The sequence below is a fragment of the Hoplias malabaricus genome, chromosome 7 (genome assembly GCF_029633855.1).
Source record: "Hoplias malabaricus isolate fHopMal1 chromosome 7, fHopMal1.hap1, whole genome shotgun sequence".
Lineage (NCBI taxonomy): Eukaryota > Metazoa > Chordata > Actinopteri > Characiformes > Erythrinidae > Hoplias > Hoplias malabaricus.
The window spans coordinates 3,286,333-3,310,987 of NC_089806.1; the positions used below are offsets into that span (position 1 = coordinate 3,286,333).

A 24,655-nucleotide genomic window follows, 5' to 3' on the forward strand; every position below is an offset into this window, starting at 1 on the left:
TGCCCCTGAATCATTAGTGTTGTGGTCAGATTCCTGATGTTAGATAGGGTATTAGATTCGTTAGTTTTGCTGCTCCACAGCCCAGTGCTGGGGGCTTTATGCTACTGCTCCTGAGCCTCAATTTCTCTTCTATGAAGAGTATATAGCAAGTGTTTAGTGTTTAAATGAATTTTTAAGCAAACCTCTGTACAAACCTCTGAAATCCATTCATGAAAATAAATTCACTTCCATATACAAAACTAACTAGTGGTCATTTGACATCTTCTCCTGATCTCAGTGACCTCCCACCACCCGCCAAAGCACAAAAAGCAATAAAGTGGATATGCATCTAACTGTTAAAGTCCAGTTATCTGTGGAAAACTGTCCACTCTAAATGTAAATGAGTAGGTAAAAGCTGATCTTTCAGCTCTGGTGCTGCACTGAAAGCTAAAAACCTGCTGAGGACACTTTGTCTGAGAGAGGGGAGACATCGCTGTCTGCATTTTAAAGGTGTAATCGGTCATTTTTAGCCCTCCTGCCAAAAGCACTGAAAACGATATTTTTAATGTACGTAAACAAAAGTTTAAATGAAGTATTCATTCATTTATTCACTTCTGTAAGTGCTTTATCTTGATCATGGTCACAGTGCAAGGCAGGAACACACACTGGACAGAGCACTACACACACATTCATTTTTTGGGCATATCATTTATTTCAAGAATGCAAATAACAGAATACACACCCCTAAACTTTTCTAATGAATGTATGGAACATACGATTGTTTTCATGTGCTAATTTTGGTCCCATTTTCGCAGTCACCTAAATTTGAGCCATTGGCATTGCTAAGGGTTTAATGGAGACTCTCAGACACAATCTCCCAGCTTTCTCCTGAGGGAAATCACCCACTGATAATCAATACTTTAACAAATTACAGCCTTTGGCTTTAATCATCCAGCCTCAGAATTAAGGAACCGCTTTTAATATGTTTGCTATATATATTGTTTTGGTGGTGCTGCTTTACAGGACCAGAAATCTACCCTCCAGGTAAAGTACTGATTGTCCTGAAAAAAAAAGTAAAAAATTATCAGCTGCATAAACTACTCAACTTCTGAAAAAACATGATGAGAGCAATGGAACGTTGTATAAGTTCACAGGAGTCACCAGCCTGATTCTTAGTTTCCTGTATAAAACATGTGATTATTTTTTTCCCCTGGTAAAAATGTGTTTCCAACTAAGACACCATCTACTAGTGCCCCCCTGAGAGAAATTGTCTTCTGTCACTGATAATCTATATGTCAAAAAATTACAGCCTCCACCTTTAAAGCTCCAACATCTGAAGCATCAGAAAAGTCACAGTCCACTCTCTGTAGATAGTAGTTTATGTGAAATTCCACTGAGAAAAAATAAAGCACTCCCTTCAATTCCTGTTCTTGTGTTCATATCAATAGCTAATTATAATTGCCTTTGTCTTTGTGTTTTGTGTTTAAATGTTTTACTGCCATCATTCAACATTTTATGTGACACTAAAAAAAATACACAGGACTTTTCCTCAGAGCCTGAAGATGTACAGCACAGAAATATGTAACAGTGGTGTTATTTGTGAAGTGAGTTTTACTTCTTTTTACTTTTTTACTTTTTACTGAGATGGCTTCTCAGACAGGGATTAAACCTAGTCCAGTCCTGTACTACACACCATTGTGTATTGTGATTTTCCATTCAAAGGAGGACATGGTCCAGGACTACTCTTAATCCCTGTCTGGGAAACTGAGCCATAATTTCTATTATGTGACACACACCATGGCAGAGCAAATGTTAACATAAACGAATACAAAAAATGCTCAGCTATAAAAGTAAATAAATGCAAATTCCATGCACTAAATATGAATTGGTTTAAAATCACCAAATCCCTGTGTCTTAAACTCTACATAGACAAGTAAACTGAGCCATCTGAGTTGGACCCAGGAGAAAAACTTCCTCAGAATATAGGTTAAATGCCCTGATCCCAGTGTGACTGCTCTGATGTGATAAACATCCCGTGACAACATGGAATTTATCTCTAACAAGTTTATATTTAGTGGATAATCTGCTAAATTCCTGAGGAATTAGGAAGGGTTTAGTGAGAAAGGATCCTTAAGAAATTATAAAAGATAATGATCTTCCCTGATGAGATACTGAGAAGAACGTCATCTCCCTGAGAGGCCTCCTCACAGACAGAAGCAGCACTTTGTTTGCTTGGAGCAGACGGATGACTGAGAGATATGAATGAATAATTAATAATCCTTCTCCGACACACATCTAAGGATGAGACTGAGTCTGAATGTCTCTCTCTATTTGTGATGATAACGAGGCTTGATTGAGCTTTGAAGTGTGAGCGTGTTCCTCTGGCTGATTTGTTCTGAGGAGCTTAATTTATGATGAATACCACAGGTATTTCACAATCAGGGAAAACTGGAGCCTGTTCCTAAAATGTGATGACATGTATAAAAGTTTTTGGCCACCCCTTAGAGTGCTCATTTGTATGATCAAATTTGTATGCAAACTAGTTAGCAATACTGAGTGCTGAGTGATCAGTTATTTTTCCGGTAAGTGACTGCTGATTTTTTATAATGTAACTCATAATAAAGCCTGATTGGTTAGCATTACTGATACAGAGAGCTGATAGATTAGCATGGATTTGTCACTACTAATGATTGCTGTTTGATTAGTAACTATATTCTATGGTAATTTCTATGCTTTCTCCACTTGCTTTTATTCAGCCAAGTACAAATATTTTGGACACTTTTTTTGGCGACAGTAAATAGGACAACTTGTGAGACCTTCATTTTGAGCAGCTTTGTAGAGCTGTTTCTTTCTGGAGCAGTCTGGAGCAGCCTTTGTTAGATTAGTCATCTGACTAACGTTTTCTTGTTCTTGGATTGTACATTTTTTAGAGAGGTAATGTATCAACTGAATAGGAAGTAGCATTTTTACCTTGAATTTTCAGTTTTAAAATATTTGTGAATCTTCACTGACATATAATAGAGAGAATAGAGCCTCTGACATTGTTGCTTCAGGCTCAGCACTGCAGAAACTGCACTATGTAACTTTGATAGGAATTTGTAATACCTCTGCCATTTATTAACTTGACAGTTTTTTTTTCTTCAGAAGAAGAAAATAGTCCTTTAACAAGACATCCATATGACTTACTCATCATTCATAAACAATAACTCCAAATAAAACCAATTTTTTTATCTGTATATTACATTGATATATTTTACTGACAAAATAATTGCTTCTCACTAAGATATTAACAATCACCCACTAAAAAGCCTAACCTTTGTGAACATGTATATATGTAAAGATCTATGTACAGTGCACTAGAGGCTACTGACCAAACACTAGCTTCTACTAATTCTAGTAAAATGCTCATTAAAAAGCCTTTTCCTTTACCACAATGGTGTGAAAAATAGATGGGCTTCTGTGTTTTTAAATGCTCTGAGACACTCTCCAGTGCAGGGAGAAGGGGCATGAATTAGATAAATGTATCAGTCTTTCACAACAGTTAACATTAGTGCTACACTACAAAACCAGACAGTCAGACCCCAAAAATGGTGACAATGACAATGGCAAAAAAGTCACATTCACTGTTTTTTTGATTTTGGGACTATTATTTTATTATACCATAAATTAATTTATTATCTAAAATAATACAAAGTTGTTTCTTGATTGTGAGACTCTTGATTTTTAGAAAGAGTTCTGTGGCTCACATTACTGTGCTGTATCACTTTTCTGAGACTGTTATTTTGACACAGTGACGTGGCTCATCTGGTCCTGTTTCTTTTTTGTGGGGACTTTTATTTTATTTTGTTGTGGTGCTGCAGGCCAATCAGAGCATTGCTGTGTGGAGATACATCCAATGAGAGCGCAGGGGGCAGTGAGTGCTGTGGGAAGGGATTGTGTGTGAGGGAGGAGCAGAAGAAGAGCTGTGAGCTGGAGATAAATCAGGAGGTGTTTTACTGAAGGTAAATATCTGTGGAAGGCTTTTCCACACTGTTTACACTGGGTTTGAACTCACTCTCACAGAAACGGGGGACACATGTTCTCTCTCTGAAAAGGAAGATGGAGAATGGGGGAAATGAGGGAGCTGCTCCACACTCAGCTCAGGAGGCTAATGCTAGTTCTGAGCTGGGACTCTGGGCTGGTTGGGTGTCCTCACACTTTTGACCTCGTTGTGTAAATCTCTGTTTCTGAAAATACACTGGGTTTATGAGGTAAAAAGGTGGTCCTCCACCAACACTGCTCAGACTCGTTGTAAAGAACACAGTTCCACTGCTCCACAGCCCAATGCTGAGGGGTTTACACCTCTCTAGCCCACACTTAGCATTGGGCATGGGGCCCTTATCCTCATGTGTGTCTCCTCCACAGCGTCCCATTGGAGCAGCTGTGCTATGGACACCTGCGGTTCCAGTGTGAGGTATTTAAGTGGGAAACAACAAAATCAGTTTCTGTTTCTCTTGCTCACTTGCTAAAATGGAAAGGGGCAAGGATACTTTATTTTCTACTTTGATACATTAAAATAAGAAAAATGCATTCACTTACTCATATGTTGCATTGATTAATTAAATATGATTATAATTTCCTAGCATTATACCAGTACCTGTAACAATATGAATAATTACCTATTAATTTACAAACACCATACTTTTAAATAGTGTAATAAAAGCTAAAATATGTAAGTTGGTAATTGTCTTGAACCCTTAATTGAAAGGTGACATTCATTATTTTAATCCAAACCTCACCATTTGGGCACCATTTGCTAGGCTTTCTCTCTTTCATTGTGAGGAATGTTTGATGATGATGAGAGTTGAAAAGCATGATGTGAGATGAGGATGTTGCTCTACAGGTGGGTAATATTGACTTATTTTTGCTGTAGATGGAACTGACTCTAAATTCAGGAGAGTGGTAACCACATGAAAGTACACACAACTAAAAAAAACTAAAGTTAAAAGTGAGTTTCTTTGTTTCGAGTTTCGTTATGAGCATAAAAGACTGATCTGGACCACTGAGACTTCCTTTCTTTCTGACATTGCTGTGTTCCTCCATGTCCTCCACTCTTACTTTCCTCTTTTCCTCTTCCCCTTCTTCTCCTGCTGACTATTTTCGGTTAAGTGTTTTATTGCCTTTTATCTTAGCCAACAGTAATCAAATAAACTGAGAACTTGCCTGTTCTGATCAATCTAAAGTGACATGTTAAAATATTCCCAATCTGTACCAGTCCAGCAACAGCAACCTGAGATTTCTGAATTGTTTCACTGATAAGAACTCTTTGTTTTAAGTAGAAGTGTATCTCTACCCCCGACCCCCCACTTTGCTGGGCACTTGAAACACAGTAGTGTCAAAGTCATTTGTAACCTGGTGTAATGTTTTTTCTACATTCCGTCTTTTGTTAAAATTGATATTTACATTTTGTAATTTTTCCTTTTTGTATTCTTCCAGAAATCCCCTTGCAAGTCTTCTGTCAAAGGCATTCCCACATAACCTCTAGTAACACACCAAGAAACCTCACCAAGAAGAATATATCACAATGATGGAATCAGGAGAAATGAAATGTGAGGATATGACGTGTGGAAGCTCTGATTTTACAGAAAAATCATCAAATACTCTCCACAGTCACACATCTGCTGGAAAACCACAGAAAACTACAGACAAACAGAAAAAATACACTTGCTCACTGTGTGGAAAGAGTTTTATCTGTGATAGAAATCTCTTAAGACACCAAGTCGTTCACACAGGAGAGAAACCATATCAGTGCTCCGAGTGTCAGAAATGTTTTACTCGCCTACATCATCTTCAAACACACCAGCGCATTCACACAGGCGAGAGACCGTATTCGTGTTCAGAGTGTGGGAAGAGCTTCAATGAACTGAAATCTGTCAAAATACACCAGCGCATTCACACAGGAGAGAGACCATATCAGTGCTCAGTGTGTGGAAAAGGTTTTACTCAAATGAGTAATCTGAAAATACACCAGCGCACTCACACAGGAGAGAAACCGTATCTGTGTTCAGAGTGTGGGAAGAGTTTTCTTACACAGAGCCATCTCCAAATACACCAGCGCATTCACACAGGAGAGAGGCCATATCAGTGCACAGAGTGTCAGAAAAGTTTTAATCACCTACAACATCTCCAAACCCACCGTCGCATTCACACAGGAGAGAAACCGTATTTTTGTTCAGAGTGTGGGAAGAGTTTTAATGAGCTGGGTTCTGTCAAAATACACCAGCGCATTCACACTGGAGAGAAACCATATCAATGTTCAGAGTGTGGGAAGAGATATACTCAACTGAATAATCTAAAAATACATCAGCGGGTTCACACAGGAGAGAAACCATATCAGTGCTCAGTATGTGGGAAGTGTTGTACTCAACTGAGTTCTCTAAAAAAACACCAGCGCATTCACACAGGAGAGAAACCGTATCAGTGCTCAGAGTGCTTTACTGAACAGAGGACGCTAACAGATACATCAGGGTCAGCAGAAGAAACAGAAGCACTAAACCGAATGTGGAATTACCTTCAGACATCTGGAGTAAAAGATGCATAAGAAATATGTAAAGACTTACTAATGATGTTGTGCGGCTGGCTGGGGAACTTAACTATTTCAGGTTTGACAAAGTGTTTTTAGTGATTAATCACATGTATGTTTCTCTGCTATTAATAAGTTGTAGCACACAAGTGATTTTTTTTTTAACTTAAAGAAACATTATTAATGTTTGGAGATTTGGACACTTCTCTGGTGAAAATGTTAAATTTTCATCAAGGTGTGAAGAATCATTTTGTGACATGGGTTCTTTACTCCTTTTTTTGGCAGATGGACCTGACACCTACTGATGATCGTGATAATTGCAGATGAATTGAAGATTGTGTATATATTTAATGATTGCTTATGAACATAATTACTGAAGATGAATCTGATGATTGCAGAAACATCTAATGAAAATATCTGCATTCCTGTGAACTAGCCCTGAATGTAGTACTATATACTTGTACAGTGATCGGACTGGTAAAGTCATGTTGAACTGTGTTTAAATAACAGTAATATTACAGTACACGAAATTACACAAGTAGAAATTAAAGTATTCAGATACAAGTTTATTTGAATAAAATTAATTTACTGTTTTTTATTTGCTGTTGTGTTTGGTCTTTCTACCACAACATACTTTATGCAGCCTGCAGTTGCTGGAAGGATTGTTTGTTTATATATTTTTTGTGTTATTTGTTTTCCCTGTCATTACTAGGTTTATTGGATATAAAAACAACAATAACAACTTTTTACTAAGTTTATTGCAATGACTTTTATGCTGCCTGACATTTTCTTCTAGAGACTTTTGTTTTAACATAGAAACATAGATCAACACAGAAAATGGTGATGATTATTTTTTTATTACGTTATTAAGTTTTTATGAAGTTATTAGACAATAGGCTTTTTCAGGGTTACCTCTGTCTCTATTTGGTGGTCAGAGTAGCTGGTTGCATTTGGGAGGCAGGGTAGTAAAGAGTTGTCAAAGTGGACTGTAGAATTCACAGTACATTCAGTGTCATTAAAGCCCTATTCAGACAGGATTAGTTTTACGTGTGGACCTGGGGTAAAGTAATTATTACCAAAGTATCTCAGTAGTATTAATCCTGTCCGAATGCACCCTTCAGTCTTTTTCCTGGAGTGAACTCTACAGTTTCAGGAAAGATTCCTGTGCCTTATACCTACTGTAAAAGGAGCAGCAAAAGTAACCCCATGTTATATTAATCCCATCAGAATTTACATGTAGAATATTCCAGGGAAAAGGAGATTTTTGATGGTTTTCTCAAGAGCAAAAGAGCTGGAAGAGATGTCTTAGTGATGGAATATATATTTTAAGTAAAAACTGAGTGGCTGAATGAAGCACCACAATAAAATCCACATAATGACCTTAAGAATCCTCCAGTAAAGAGACGTTTCTGGTGGCTGTAGATTGTTGAGGGCTGGAGAATTTAGGCTGTTCTCAAAACATTTGTAACACTCTAAAAACTCCAGTAGCTCTGATGTGTTCAATCCACACTGTGTAACAGTGATGTGTGAATCGAATAGCCACTCCCATCTGTTATTTACACAGAGATGAAAAAATTACAGTACCACATCTCCCCATATAAAACTTTTCACATCCAAATAGGGCTTAAGAGTTATGTTTATTTTTTGGAACGAAAAGAACTGTAAAAGGTGTCATGCGAGCTTCTAGGTTCTAGGATTAAGCTCTGTGGTCATTACGCCATCTCTGGGCTTGCATAGCTTGTGAAGAGCAACTGCAGCCACCTAGCACTTGTGAGATTATGACAGTGTATGACGTATGATCCGCCTCTGGTACTGATGCAATTCGGACAAAAAAGCTAACCTGCGCCACCCAGAGATGGGTGAACTGCTGGGTTAAGTTGAACAAGCCATTTTTTGATAAAGATGACTGCTGTGATATGTGATCTATTTCTACACACAGTAAATTAATCAGTTTACTGTATTGTGTTATGTACTTGTTATCTGAGTGATTTGGTCCCGTTTGGTGAACATGGCTTCCATTTTGACACACATTACAGGGCTCTTAGAGGTATTTAAAGCCTGAACAGTCTTGTAGGACTTAACCTGTCCCTATGCAGAGTCAGACCGGTCACTTCCTGGCGCTGTGCTGTGAGTCCAGTTTATTGAGTCCACACTAGTGTGTCAGCTTTATCAGTACATTACAATGACATTGTTATAATCTCATAGCGAGTCTGCTTCAGATTTTGGAGCCAGTCTCTTTGGTGCTCTGCATGAGCCAAGAGACAGCTTGATGACATTTATTGAGACTATTTTGACACAGTTTCTGGCCCAGGCTGGGTCTGAATCTGTAGTTGATATGTGCACTAGCTGGGCTTCTCCCATTTTGCTTCAGTCCATTCCACAGGGTCCCCCAGCAGTGTCCTTCTACTCCTTACACATTAATTAGGTGATATCAGCTATGGGAACATCAGCTGGTTAAATCCATAGACTGTATACAAAAGTGGACTGGACGGTTGTGGTTGACAGCTGAATCCAAGACCTGATTTTCCATCTTCTCTGTAGTAGGTGCAGTTTACTGCCGAACAGCTCATGTTATTGTTGGTGTAAAGGATGAGTGCTGCTTACAGCCTCTGGTTGTGTGTGCATAAATGTTGCACAGAAAGCTGTCTATAGTATGTTAATATTTTATGTACTATCTCATGATATTAAGATTAAGATTAAGATTTTTTTGACACATGTTTTGACTGAGATTATAGTGATATATTTTGTGAGACATTTACTTTGAAATAGGTTTGTGGCTCAGCTGGACCTCTTTCTTGTTTCTAGGGTCTTTTATTGTATGTTATTGTCTTGCTGCAGGCCAATCAGAGCATTGCTGTGAGGAGCTGCCGCCAATGTGAGCACAGGGGGTGGTGTTGTGGAAGGGGATTATGTGTGAGGGAGGAGCAGAAGGAGAGCTGTGAGCTGGAGATAAATCAGGAGGTGTTTTACTGAAGGTAAAGATCTGTGTAAGACTTTTCCCACACTGTTTACACTGGGTTTGAACTCACTCTCACAGAAATGGGGGACACGTTCTCACTCTGAAAAGGAAGATGGAGAACGGGGGAAATGTGGGAGCTGCTCCACACTCAGCTCAGGAGGCAGCAGCTAGCTCTGCTCTTAGCTGTGTCCTCTTATTTTTGACCTGGTGCTTATGAGGTAAAATGATGTTCCTGGACCTCCAACACTGCTCAGAATTATTATATATATATGTGTGTGTGTCAGTTGTCAGGAAAGACACTGTCAGTAATAGTATTGACTTAGTATTAATTAGTGGTTCCAGAATAACCCAAATACATGACAACAATTTAAGTACACTTTTCACAAGCGGTAGTAGTAGAACTATAAGGGAAATACGAAAACTAATGTTTTTGAGTATCTGCCCTCATGTAAATATTTACATGATATAATCTTATTACTGTAGGTTGTGGGTGTGTGGGGTGCACTGTTAGGTTCCTGAGCCTCATATTTGTGAGTACAAGGTTGAGTGAAGGATTTTGGCAATGTGCACTTGAGCTCAGCACAGCCTGTGATTTATCACACTACACCAGATGGTTTCCAGCAAACTGAGGCTCAAATCATACATATTTAGATATAAAGTCTCATAGTTACATAGCTGTGTGTATTTTTTTGTTCCTTTATTCTTTAATACCGGGCTTGTGTTTACTTTTCTCCATCCGAGCAGTAATTTGGCACACCATACACATTATAATTTTAAAATACTACCTAAATTTTGACATATCTGCATTTTTAAATACTGTGGTATGTGTTGTTACGGTAATACTGACCAACCCTAGTGTCAAAGTCCTACTTACAACCAGGTTGTGTAGGAGTGTGGGAAGAGGTTTGCTCAGTTGCATTCTCTAAATATACACCAGACCATTCACACAGGAGAGAAACCGCATCAGTGCTCAGAGTGTGGGAAGGGTTTTACTGAACACTGGAGGCTCAAAAAACATCAGCGCCTTCACCCAGAACAGAAGCAGGAGCACTGCACAGAATGTGGGATTACCTTCAGACATGACGAGTTAAAGATTCATAAATGCATTAAGAGAGAGGTGGAAACTTGCTAATGATATTGTGCTTGTGGCTGGGGACTTTATTGTGTTTAGGTTTTGACCAAGTGTTTTTAATGAGCCACAGTAGCTAAATTAATCAACTTATTAAAATGTTCTTGTCTTTTGATTGCAGGACACACCTGTTTTGACAATGACCTTATCAGCTGACTGCATTGTCATATATGATGTTTTGTTTGCTTTCACACATTAAATATATCACCTGTGTAAACTGATGTGTTGTCTGTGGTAAATCCTTTATTTTGACAGTGTGATTGAATGAGCTAGATCAAAGAGAAGAGGAGAAATAGTCACTGGTTTAAATACCAAAGGGAAAACTCTTAAAAAATTCCCTTTTCAACAAAAGAGCTAATCTGCTTGCAGGTTAAACTACAAGCAGAGGAAAGTCAATGACTTTGAGACACTAGAAGGGAAAGACCCTACTAGATGTGGAGATCGGCCCAAGCGCAGTTACAAGATCAAGCTCAAAAATAACATATTTTGCACATTTTTGGCTTTGCCAGATTCCATCAGTGCTTTAAAATTGTTGTAGAAATAAAAATGTGACCTTCAGGTTGTGTACTTTTTAGAGATTGGAGTCTTCTCTCGTGTGACTGGAAATTGCAGAAGACAGCTGTGTGGACAGACTTCCCTATTAGGATTTTGGCTCAATGAACTGTGATGTTTCTTAGGTTTATTTGCTGTGAAGCTATTCATTTTGGGTCAGATAAAATTACATTTAAATATTTGTACTCTTCAGTAAACAGAACTCCAATTTTAACACTGATTACCTTCTTGGTTGTGAGAATTTAAGCACTGAGGGAATAATAATATACAGGGATTAGACAATGAAACTGAAACACTTGTCATTTTAATGAGGGAGATTTCATGGCTAAATTGGAGCAGCCTGGTGGCCAATCTTCATTAATTGCACATTGCACCAGTAAGACCATGTGCATCTAATTGTTCAAACATTGTATCCTGAAGGCGGTGCCATATATCAGGACGACAATGCACCAATACACACAGCAAGACTGGTGACAGATTGGTTTGATGAAGATGAAAGTGAAGTTGAACATCTCCCATGGCCTGCACAGTCACCAGATCTAAATATTATTGAGCCACTTTGGGGTGTTTTGGAGGAGCGAGTCAGGAAACGTTTTCATCCACCAGCATCACATAGTGACCTGGCCATGGCTTAATGGCTTAAATGGCTTAAAATTCCTCTGACCACTGTGCAGGACTTGTATATGTCACTCAAGACCACACCAAGACGGATTGATGCTGTTTTAGCCTGCAAAAGGAGGCCCTACACCATACTAATAAATTATTGTGGTCTAAAACCAGGAGTTTCAGTTTCATTGTCCAACCCCTGTATCTACAAGTTCTTAGTTAACAATTTTATTTTGTAGTGCGATTTGATGAATGTGTATTAATTTCTAATAAGAAATTTGACTTATCTGATCTTTTGATCAAATCTGATATTTGATTTTTAATACCCAGATTATAGCTGATTTTCAGATACATCTGCAAGACACGCCAAGCCAAGATTGGAATTTGAGATAAGCTTTCCAGCAAGCACTGGCCCCAAATTGGTGCCTGAAGGTCTGTGTCAGAGGGTCATAAACTGACACTACTGGCTCTTTTCAGGACAGTTTACAACACAGGGTCAAGAGAAGAATTTTTAGAATGCAAAGAGACACACAGGCTCAACCTTGATGTCTTCTCGCACATTTTAAAAGACTGTTAAACAAAATAATTACACATTTCTTAATTCTTTTGTTTACCTGATGGAACAAGTTGCCTATGTGTACCACTGTGTGAAATGAATTCCCTTTTAGACAAATAAAAATGGGTGGAATTAATTTACATATGTTTTAAATAACCTTTTTATATGAACTTATGTAGGAACCAAGGTAGCCACATACTTTGTGTGATATTTGATTAAGAATTATGTAAAACATCGTTTGTCTAAATGATATTACTTGTGTTAACACAATCTCTTATTTTGCAAAAGTATAATTCAGAATTCTGAGATAGTCATTCAACTGGGACTGCATCTTCAAGTCTTGTCAAATGTCATAAATTGTATGTGATGTCACTACCAAGGTACAGGAAACAGCCAATCAGGAGCAAGAGATGCTCCAATTCTCAACCCCTGAGGACCAATCAGGTATTCAAGGCGGGCTTTCTAAACTCTGGTTAAAAATACCCAGTGGCGCAAAATGACATACCTTTTTTTATTTGGAGACCTCTGAGCCTCAAAGTGATGACAAAAACTTCTGGACCAGCGAAGGAGAAGACGGCCACACGCACCCTCAGAATGACCTTCTGAGAAAAAGAAGTGACATGCTCCCAGCTATCTCCCGACCATCTCCAGAGATACGTAAGGTCACATGGTTTCATTTCTTCATAGCTCAGGAGTGGTGCTGAATACTTGCTGGGATAAACAATAGCCTTTCTAGAATTTAGGGTAATTAACATAGAGTACTTCCCTCATATATTAATCCCCCTGTTCCCATATGTATCGCTGTAATCCATTTCATTATCCATCCATCCATTATCTGTAACCGCTTATCCAATTTAGGGTCGCGGGGGGTCCAGAGCCTACCTGGAATCATTGGGCGCAAGGTGGGAATACACCCTGGAGGGGACGCCAGTCCTTCACAGGGCAACACAGACACACACACATTCACTCACACACTCACACCTACGGACACTTTCGAGTTGCCAATCCACCTGCAACGTGTGTTTTTGGACTGTGGAAGGAAACCGGAGCACCCGGAGGAAACCCACGCGGACACGGGGAGAACACACCATCTCCTCACAGACAGTCACCCGGAGCGGGAATCGAACCCACAACCTCCAGGCCCCTGGAGCTGTGTGACTGCAACACTACCTGCTGCGCCACAGTGCCGCCCCCATTTCATTATATGAATATATAATCAATATTAATAATTTATATTTCAATTAATAAACCAGTTGTGTGATAAAATCAATCCTTGGTTATTTGTGTGTGCACTTTTCTTGTACAGAATTATTGCTTCTAGTTCAGATTAAATTTTGGAGCCAAGAACCTACAGTGGGTCAATGAGCATAATTCATTAATAATAGTTCATTCTAGCTAATTCTGCTGTATAATATGGGAAGATGGCCTACTTGCCCAAGCTAAAATTGGACAGGTAAAGACACTACATATAATTTAATGACTCCCAAACATGGAGCTTAACAAAATGAATTAAATAATTAGTTATTAATCAAACCAAAGTGTCATTTTAAGACAAAAATAAAGAAAAAACATTCATTGAAGGCCTGGTACAATCTATAATTAACCAAATTAACCACTGATGCACTAGTTAAATAGCATTATGCAGCAGAGGAAACCTGATTATTGATGAAGTTCATTCATTCATTCATTATCTGTAACCCTTATCCAGTTCAGGGTCAGTTCGGGGGGAATCTGGAGCCTACCTGGAATCATTGGGCGCAAGGCAGGGACATACCCTGGAGGGGTACCAGTCCTTCACAGGGCTAATCTGTACCTCATCAAAGAAATATGCTGCTATGAGGCAGATAACCCAGACCCCCTTGGTTAAAACTTAGCTGATCATTCTAGTGACGGCCCTGCTGCAGGCCATTTTACTTGAGGATGTAGTAGATCCATGACTGCTAGACCAGCATTTAACTAACCCATTCTGCTATAGAGTCCCAAAAAATCTGACCACTCAGGGTTTTGATGCTAACTGCCCTTTAGGAGAGCTTGTAACTGACAATTGAATAATGTGTTGGTTCTGGTTCTGAGTGACAGATGCTTAAAGGGCATTTCCCACAGTATAAATTAGGCTAAGATCATATATTGATTCTTAAAGCTGCTCATGGATTGGAGATTCCTTATGTGAGCTATGCTGCATTAACTTTTGAAATTTCTGATTAAGGTGTTTGGATTGTTGAATGTTGGAGTGTAGATTTTCAGAGTCAGATCCAGCTGTTACCACACCTGTAGCTGACCAGAAAGCCCAGAAAATGTTGCAATAAACACATGCTATATGCCAACATATCGCTTCCAAGACCAGTGGCTTTGTGGGTTATGTTTTGCTAGTTTGCCAGCTTCCATCTGAGTGAGGTTATGGTGTGGGGTCATTCTGGAGTATAACTTGAATTGTGAGAATATATTTTTGAAGTGAAGCTGCTATTGGGACAGACCACTGTGGGTGTGGCTAGGAATGTCACGCTGATAAGACAAAGACAAATTTCAATTTGTGCGTGTAATGTCCATTTTTTGTAGATTTTCCAGAAATTGGACATGCTGTACAGGCTTCCCAACCTGCAAAAACTAATTTCAGGCAAACCCCTTTCATAGTGTAGTATAGTGCAATATGTTAATATTTTGTGTACTAGCTGAACACATTCAATTATAATAGCACACGTTATAGTGTGTAGTACACAGCTGGGATGCAGTAAGTGGCTGGATCAGATGACAGCATTCTGTACCTTTTGTGTTGAGGTTTCTTTATTTTGCACACTGCATAGATCACTGCTGTGTGGTGTCTCTTTTGTAAGCCTTTTATTTTGATACTGTGTGCCTCAGCTGTTCCTGTTTCTGGTTTGTTTGGACTTTTATTGTATGTTGTGGTGCTGAGGGCCAACCAGAGCACTGCTGTGTGGAGCTGCAGCCAATAAGAGCAGAGGGGGTGGTGCTGTAGGAGGGGACTGTGTGTGAGTGAGGAGCAGAAGGAGAGCTGTGAGCTGTAGATAAATCAGGAGGTGTTTTACTGAAGGTAAAAATCTGTGGAAGATTTTCCACACTGTTTACACTGGTTTTGACTCACTCTCACAGAAACTCTGAAAAGGAAGATGGAGAACGGGGGAAATATGGGAGCTGCTCCACACTCAGCTCAGGAGGCTAATGCTAGCTCTTAGCTGGGACTGTGGGGTGGTCAGGTGTCTTCATACTTTTGACCACTTTGACATGTAAATCTGCCTTCCTGACAAATGTATACCTTCTTTTTCTCCCGCTTATGGTTTAATGTTTCTGGAATGTATGACATTCCATTTTTGTTTTGAACCTTTTCCCAACTTTCTTTGAGAGGCATTAATTCATAAATGATTTTAGATTTAGAACAGAATTAAAGGCAATGTCTATGATTCTGTGGAACTATGGTTCCCTCTGGTTTGCTTAAGTGGAATGGTGTGTTTGAATAAGAAACTGTTGTTTGTACATGGCTAAAGTTGAACCATAGAAGAGTCAGTTCCACCTGAAACAGAGATAAGCCAATATTACCCACCTATGGAGCAGGAATAAAGCAATATCCTCACATTGGTTTATGTCCTATGTGTCAAACTCAAGGCCTGCAGGCCAAATGTGGCCCGCCATGTCATTTGATGTGACCCGAAAGTGCTTAAAAGATCTGACTGCAATCTAGTGGCTTAATGCCATCGCTTCATGGGTGACATAATCGACATGTTGAAATTCAACTTGTTGAAAAAATCACATCGAAAAAGATACACTGTAATCTAGCGGTGGAATGCTGTCACATGGCAGGCAACATAATCGACATGCATTGTGGGAAATTGAGTTTATGGTCAATGCACGCTTTTAGATTTAATTATTAATTATTCCGCGACTAATTCTAAAGCGTGCATTGACCTTAAACTACATTTCCCATAATGTATGGCGATTGTTGCCCACCAAATGACGGCATTCCACCGCTAGATTACAGTGTATCTTCTTTGATGTGATTTTTTTTTCAACAAGTTTAATTAAGAAATAGCTACAAATATAGATCCCAAAATGTCCAGAAAAAGAAAAATTGATGCCGATGGAAGACAGTTTCAAGAGACATGGGAAGGCGAATACATGTTTGTGCTTCAAGGAGAAAAACTGGTATGTCTTTTGTGTTATGAGGTGCTGGCAGTTGTCAAGGAGTACAATTTATGTCGGCACTTTGATACCAAACACGGAGCTAAATTTGCCAAAGTTAGCCTTCAAGAAAAGGAACAAACTGTACAAGAATTAAAAGGAAAACTGCAATCGCAGCAGAATATGTTCACAAGAGCTACGGCCCAAAACGACACAGCTGTGAAAGCTAGCTTTATTGTAGCTAAAGAAATTGCTCGCGCGTCTAAGTTTTTTTCAGAGGGTGAATTTTTGAAGCAGTGTATCCTGATGGTCATAATTTGTGTTTGATGGTATTTTGTTTCATTCAATTGGATAGTTTGATCGTTGATTGATGGAGTAATGAGTTTCTTAATCTGACAAATTGACAGGATTTATGTTGTTAACATAGCAACAAGCAAACATATTTTTATATCTATGCAAATATTTATAAGTTGAATTAGTAATAAATTCAGAGTTATTTAACATTAAGGAGTACTTAGATTTATTCTACATTAGACTTGGTTACATTTAGTAGTTTAGGGAACATTCATTTCCACTCTTTTGCGTAATGCCTGTTTGAATCAGACTGACCAAATGTTGGAAACATCCCCAAACCCTGTTCCGGCAACAGAACCCTATAGTTTCTGGAATATAGTCACCAATGGCAATTTTCCACTGCATAGTATTTACTTTACTTGGTGTCTGCTCCAGAGTTTGTTCCTTCCTTGTTGCAGCGTTCAGCTCTCGCTGGATTCTTTCGTCGGCCACCGATCCAAAGAGCATTTGAACCTCTTCTAAAGACCACAGTGTAATTTTATGAGCTGCTGCTTTTGAGTTGGATAAAAACAAATGTGATCTCTGCTGCAGCTGGAGATTTTACAGATCTAGAGTTGGTGCTGGATGCCTGCGTTGCGTGGTGTAGATTGATAACTCTCTCTGGACTATAAGCGCTCTGCAAGTTCTCTGAGTTTAGTTGAGTAAGTACCATGCAGTATAAAAGTTCACTGTCCACCTGAGGCACAAATGGCTCATCTGCAATCAGGGAAGTGCAACAGACCCATATTAACACTACAAGTACTTTCTGTGCCTTTGCTGGGCACTTGAAACACAATTGTGTCAAAATCATTTTTACAAACAGGTGTAATACCTTGGCCAATTTAAATTGAAATTTAATTTTTATCTTAATTTTTCTTCTTTTCAGAACAGAACAAAACATTCATTTGCAAGACTTCTGTTCCTAATGCTGAAGAAATTTTTACTTTTGCAATCCCATCAGGAAACCTCAACAACAGCAATATATCACAATGATGAAATCAGAAGAGATTAAATGTGAGGATACGACATGTGGTACATCCTCAACAGCTCTCCACAGTAACAGTGGAAAAACACAGAAAACTGCAGACAAACGGACAACTTATGACTGTTCGGTGTGTGGAAAAAGCTTTATCTATAATAGTTATCTTCTAAGACACCAGGTGGTTCACGCAGGAGAGAAACCTTATTGGTGCTCAGAGTGTGGGAAAAGTTTTAAAACAGAGAGACTTCTCCAAATACACCAGCGCATTCACACAGGAGAGACACGGTATTCCTGTCCAGAGTGTGGAAAGAGGTTTTTCCATCACAGTGCTCTGAAAGAACACCAGCACATTCACACCGGAGAGAAGCCATATCTGTGCTCAGAGTGTGGGAGGGGTTTTCTTAAACCAAGCCAACTCCAAATACACCTTCGCATTCACACAGGTGAGAGACCGTATCAGTGCTCAGAGTGTGGGAGGAGTTTTAATCGTCTGCATCATCTTCAAACACATCTTCGCAGTCACACTGGAGAGAAACCGTATCAGTGCTCAGACTGTGGGAAATGTTTTAATCATCTGCATCATCTCCGAGCACACCGTCGCCTTCACACAGGAGAGAGACCGTATTTTTGTTCAGATTGTGGGAAGAGCTTCAATGAACTGACTTCTGTCAAACTACACCAGCACATTCACACAGGAAAGAAACCTTTTCAGTGCTCAGACTGTGGGAAAAAATTTACTCATCCAAGTTCCCTAAAAATACACCAGCGCATTCACACAGGAGAGAAACCATATCAGTGCTCAGACTGTGGAAAGAGTTTTACTCAACTGAATAATCTAAAAAATCACCAGCGAACGCACACTGGAGAGAAACCGTATCAGTGCTCAGAGTGTGGGAAGAGTTGTAATCAGCTGAGTTCTTTAAAAAGACATGAGCGCATTCACACAGGAGAGAAACTGTATCAGTGCTGAGGGTGTGGGGAGAGATTTACTGAAGGTGTTTTTTTTGTTGTTGTTGTTTTTGTGAGCACATTGACTCACAACAGCAACAGGACATTACATTCAGGGGTAGACCTGAGCAAGTAACTGACATATTCTTCCCTGTACTAATGAAATCGATATTTCTTTCAGTCCTGTTTGTCCTGTTTGTTGTTGTTAATTCTGTTAATATCCCCTAATTTGTTTTTATGTACTGTCCTGTTAAAACCACGCTACCATGCTGTAGTCATGTGATTGTTGCCCCATCAATCTGTCACATGGAAGCAACATGGCAGACAGCCTATCCAAGCATTAATGCTTGAGAATATTTACAATGCAAGTCTTGACGACTGAGGGCAACAAACAAAAACTAAATAATTGTTAATTAAACATGTTACTGATTTACAGTTGTATCACCCAGCAATAACACATGGAGTTATAAGACAGAAGTGGAGACTTCCTGATTGTGTCATACAGCTGGCTGGAGAACTTAACTGAATTTCAGATTGAGTTTTTGGAGATTAATATTCATTAATATGGCTGTGTTAGTTACAATATTATAATAACATAATTCTAATTATTTTTACATGAAGCTGCAAAATGTTTGGAAACTTGTAAATATGCTTGGCGGAAATGTTCAATGTTCTTCAACATGTGGAAGAACCTAATATGGAGTTGTTCTTTAGTCGTTTCTTTAAGCAGATAGATTTAATAACTTTGGACCGACCTGGTGATTGTGGATTAATTGAATACTGCATTTATATTCAATGATTGTGGATGAACATAAAAACTGAGGCTGAATCTTCTGATTGTGAAAGATTAAAAAAATTCCCCCTGGTATTTTTGCAATGACTATTAAAAGACTATTGCATTTACATTTATTGTGCTGTATCTGAACATTCCTTCTGGACACCATTACTTTAACATAGTAAAGGAATCATCCTATTACACTGTTTTGTAAAGATTATACTTTTATTTGACAGAGCTGACTGTGCTGTGATAAGATATTTTTTATTGTTTCCCACATTATATGAATCAACTGAGTAAAAAATATTTTTGTTATCCTCTTGTGACACTTTAAATTGGAAACAGTGTTATGTTCTTGTTTTATTATCTACTTTGATTTTGACACTTTTTCACCTGTCTCCAGCTTTTCATAAGTCCATATAAGAAAAAACCAAAAAACCAGCCATGAGGAGGAAATTGCATGTAGAGCTCAGAGATGGATTGTATGAAGGCTACCACAGTGCACAGTGGCATCCATAATTCTAAAATGGATAAAATTTGGAAAAACCAGGACTCTTCTTAGACCTGGCCATGCCACCAAAATAAGTAATCAGTGGAGAAGGGTCTTGGCTAGAGAGGTGACCAGGAATCCAATTGTCAGTCTGGATGAGATCCAAAGGTCCTGTGTGCAGGTGGGACTGGGTCATTATAAATAAAAATCACAAACTGTGGGTCACTTGAAAATAAATTTGAAAAAGATTATTCTATAGTACAGTATAGTATAGTGTGTAGTACACAGTCAGGATCAGATTATTTGCCTTTAGTAAGAATATAATTTTGACACAATGAATGACTCTGTGCTATGTCTTTTATTTTGTCGCCATGGGCATCTCAGCCCGTACTGTTTCTTGTTTCTGGGGGCTTTTAATATATGTTGTGGTGAAGCTACAGCCAATGAGATCTCAGGTAGCGGTGCTATGGGAGGGGACTGTGTGTGAGGGAGGAGCAGAAAGAGAGCTGTGAGCTGGAGATAAATCAGGAGGTGTTTTACTGAAGGTAAAGATCTGTGTAAGACTTTTCCACACTGTTTACACTGGGTTTGAACTCACTCTCGCAGAAATGGGGGACACGTTCAAACTCAGCTCAGGAGATCTTAGCTAGTTTAGGGTCCTCATGGTTTTGACCTTGTTGTGTAAATCTCTGTTCCTGAAAATACACTGGGTTTATGAGGTAAAAAACGTGGAACAAACATTGCTCAGACTCTTTATCCCTCTTGTACCACACTAGCCCCCATTTAGCATTGGACATGGTGCCCTTACCCTCATTGCATTGATTAACTAAATTTAATAATGGTCTTCTTGTAAAATGCCAGTACATTTTAAAATATAAATATACACATTTCCCATTCCCAAATAATATGGGAATCTTTGTAAATTTGCAATAAAAATCTAAATCATGTGATCTATTAATTCACATGAACTTTTCTTTAAAGGGGGGAAAACAGATTTTCAGTGTTTACTAAATATAATTCTGTTTGTTCGATATAAAGATATTTAAGAACTTATGTCTGCAACACACTTAAAACAAACTGGGACAGAGTAATGCTCAACAATCTGTGGTCACTGTTCTCTGATTCTCCTCTTTATGATACACTATGTATTTTAATTAAGAGAATGCCATACTCCTGCAGAATGAGGTCTGGCATTGTCCTGCTGAAACAGACATGAAGTTACTGGGAAAAAGACATATTGTTTGAACTGGTTGAAAATTCTCACACAAATTTGGCATAATGTGATGAACAGCTACCTTTTATTTACTTTCAAAAACTAAGCAATCTTTATTTTCATTATTTTTTTAATTGCTTCTAAACAGTATGATATTTTCTGTCAAGTTTTCACTCAGATTTTGCCCCTTTCCTAACAACTTTATTTTTGGCTCTCATTAATTCCTGCATTGCTATGTAGTAATGAAATATTTCAGTATCAGTTCTAAACATACAAACACCATTACCAAAAATGTAATGAACAGTCAAGCTTCCACAGAGCACCAACAGCTTTTGGGGACTGTGTAGACAAATCATTGCAGGTTTACAAGTTAAATATTTGTCCACTGTCATTCTAAACAATAGAATTCTCAACAGTCTGTGGTTTTTGTCTGATTCTTCTCTTCATTATGTGAAAATAGGAGACAGACCTAGAGCACAGATGTTTCCTTCTCTGCCATCTCCATGTCCACCACTCTTCTTTTCCTCTTCTCATTCTTCCTTTAACTATCTCCTGCTAACTATCCCCAGCTCAGAGTTCCTATCAGTGTTCAGTCCTAGTTTCCAGCTTTTTTTCAATTTGATGTTTACATTTTTACCTTTCTTTTTTTCTCTTCCAGAAAGAAAAATTGTCCTATTTGTGTTTCATTTCCTGCTGCTAGTGTCCAAGAAAGGAAAAGAAGAATTATCACCAAGAGGAATACATTACAATGATGAAATCAGAAGAAATTAAATGTGAGGATACGATGTGTGGAAGTTCCAGTTCTCCAGGAGCATCCTCTACTTCTCTCCACAGTAATGTATCTACTCGAAAAACACAGCAAACTACAGACAAACAGAAAGCATATGACTGTTCACACTGTGGAAAGAGTTTTAATTATCAGAGTAATCTTCACAAATACCGGTTAATTCTAACAGGAGAGAAGTCCTATTCCTGTCCAGAGTGTGACAAATGTTTTTGCCATCTTAGTTCTCTGAAAGATCACCAGATCATTCACACAGGAGAGAAACCATATCAGTGTTCAGAGTGTGGAAAGAGTTTTACTAGACCTTGCCATCAAAGGAGAGAAACCATATCAGTGTCCAGAGTGTGGCAAGAGTTTTTACTCTCATGGATTTCTGAAGCTGCACCAGCACAATCACACAGGAGAGAGGCCATATCAGAGCTCAGAATGTGGGTTTTATTAAACAGAACTATCTCCAAATACACCAGCACATACACTCGCTCTCCTGTGTGAATCAGTGGTCAGTGTGTGGAATTCATTTTAATCAATTACACCATCTCCAAACACAGTGTGTACTAGAACTTGCCATCTCCAAACACACCAGTGCATTCACACAGGAGATAAACCACATTTCTGCTCAGTGTGAGAAGATCTTCAATCATTTGAGTAACCTAAAAACTCACCAGAGCATTCACACAGGAGAGAAACCCTATCAGTGTAGGAGTGTGGGAAGCGTTTTACTGAAGTGAGTCCTCTAAAATAACACAAACACTTTCACACAGGAGAGAAACTGCATCACTGCTTTGAGTCTGGAAAAAGATTTAATAATTTATACAGTCTCCAAAAACACTACCAGGTTCACAGAGGAGAAACACTGTATCAGTTCTCAGAGTGTGGGAAGAGTTTTACTGAACAGAGTAAGATCAAAGGACATCAGTGCATTCTCCCAGAATAGAAGCAGGACCACTGCACAGAGTGTGAGAATACTTTCAGAAAAGTGATGGACTGTGCAGGTGCCATGATGAATGACATGAATCTCTTTTGTGCTGTTCAAACTTTACAGTCTGGAGGAGCTGCACAGAACAATTTCCTTAAAAATTAATATTGTTGAATGGACACAGAGAGAATCTACACTTTTACCCAGAATGGAGATGTATTAGCTTTGCTAAAGTTAGTGATGGTCTAACAAGCTGCACTCAGTTTATTACATATTCTGAATCTTATATAAACCCCACACTGAATGATCACTTGATCAGGAACAACCACTCTGTATCTACACTCCATTGTCCATTTTATGAGCTCCAGTGATTATGCACCATCCAATTCATACCAGCTCTGTGGGGGTCCTGACCATTGAAGAACAGCGTGAAATGGGATAAGAACATATGCAGAGGAAGAGGTGAAGTACAGTCTGTAATTGTAGAACTACTAAGTGCTCCTCATAAAATAAAATGGAAAATGATTGATGCCTCCTTAAAATTATAACCTGACCTTATCAAAAAACTCTGTTACAAACATGGTCAGTTTTACAACCGTTTGTAAGAACATCCAAAATTCAATTATGGCTCGGTTTGTTTCAGACTTTGTTCCTTTTTAAATTGATAACTGTTAACCCAAGTTTAAAGCTGTAAAATGTGACATTTAGAAGTGTGACACTCAGGTCTCAATTTAGACCTAATTATGCAGCCCGGTGTTCTAAATAAACTACCATTACATTCAGACTTATCTCCTCTCATCTTTTTAATGGCAGAAAAAAAATACAACAGGGTGTATGTCCCTATAGCTTTTTCTTGAACACAATGGACCCCTCAGTTTGCTCAATTCTGGACAGTTCATAGTGCCCCGTGTCAGAACCACACAGGGTGGGGCAGATTTCAGTTGCTATACTACTGCTCCTGGAACAACTACCAGGAAACCTCATATTTGCCCATTTACAGAGGGATTTACAAAGCAGGCTGAGTTTGGAGATCAGCTTGTAGGGGAACATAGCATTAAATCAACAAACAGCATTTTGACACCTGTGTTGTGAGTCAAGGCAAAATTGAGTGCTCAGAATTGGCATCCTGTTGTAGTGGTAAACAAGCTGATAATGGTCCATTGTAGTAATCACAGAGTGTGAGAGGTCTATCAAAGCACTTGACTTTGATTGGAGTGAGAGCAAAAGAAGGAAAATCATTCAAGGCCATAGCAGTGGAATACTTCCTCACTGGCATGAATGGGTTTGGTCGTAAAGGCACTCTGTGACCTAGGCATATGCCATATGCCTCTTTCACACATGAACTCTGGAGAATTTCTAGAGAAACTCCAGAGTATTGGGTCCGGAGACATTCCAGAACAGCCATTCACACATGCAGCGCACAGCAGGAGATTTTCTGCATCAGATGTTCGCTTGTAGTGAGAAATGAAGCACATGCTTTAGTCATGATGGTGGAGCCTGTGCAGTGCATATAGGAGAACTCTGGAACATTTCCCTTTCCATTCTCACATGTGCTGACTCTGACCTGGAGTGTGTATCAGGGAGATAGGAGGAAAGTCTGGGCAATGTCAGGAAAGAATGCTGCAGTTGGTTGCGTTCACACACATGCATATGTGAAAGGGGCTACAGATTTAATCTTGATCTTTTACAAGTTAAAACATAATTCAACCATTTACCAAACAGCAAAAATCCACATCCAAA

At 38.9% G+C, this 24,655-nt stretch overlaps 2 protein-coding genes across 5 annotated transcripts; both read left to right on the top strand.

Moving 5' to 3' along the window:
* The first annotated feature begins 3,892 nt into the window (after positions 1-3,892).
* LOC136701640 (zinc finger protein 300-like) lies at positions 3,893-7,071 on the top strand. 4 transcript variants are annotated; one of them, XR_010803823.1, is made up of 4 exons: positions 3,906-3,980; positions 4,384-4,432; positions 5,455-5,567; positions 6,827-7,071. XR_010803823.1 is itself a non-coding variant. In XM_066676277.1 (4 exons), exon 3 carries the CDS (start codon positions 5,543-5,545, stop codon positions 6,557-6,559), a length of 1,017 nt encoding a protein of 338 aa, XP_066532374.1. In that variant the 5' UTR covers positions 3,906-3,980; positions 4,384-4,432; positions 5,455-5,542; the 3' UTR covers positions 6,560-6,620; positions 6,827-7,071. The 4 variants fall into 4 exon arrangements, 2 of the variants coding, with proteins under 2 accessions (XP_066532375.1, XP_066532374.1); XM_066676277.1 differs by having other exon boundaries at positions 5,455-6,620; XR_010803824.1 differs by lacking the exon at positions 4,384-4,432 and having other exon boundaries at positions 3,893-3,980.
* Positions 7,072-15,318: 8,247 nt separating this feature from the next.
* Positions 15,319-19,612, top strand: LOC136701643 (zinc finger protein ZFP2-like). The gene is made up of 2 exons (XM_066676283.1): positions 15,319-15,392; positions 17,694-19,612. The coding sequence occupies exon 2, from the start codon at positions 17,797-17,799 to the stop codon at positions 18,757-18,759; it is 963 nt and encodes a 320-aa protein (XP_066532380.1). The 5' UTR covers positions 15,319-15,392; positions 17,694-17,796; the 3' UTR covers positions 18,760-19,612.
* Positions 19,613-24,655: the final 5,043 nt, after the last annotated feature.

Coding starts and splice junctions, on each gene's coding strand:
- LOC136701640 (XM_066676278.1), top strand. CDS start 5,543: ATGATGGAATCAGGAGAAATGAAATGTGAGGATATGACGTGTGGAAGC.
- LOC136701643 (XM_066676283.1), top strand. CDS start 17,797: ATGATGAAATCAGAAGAGATTAAATGTGAGGATACGACATGTGGTACA.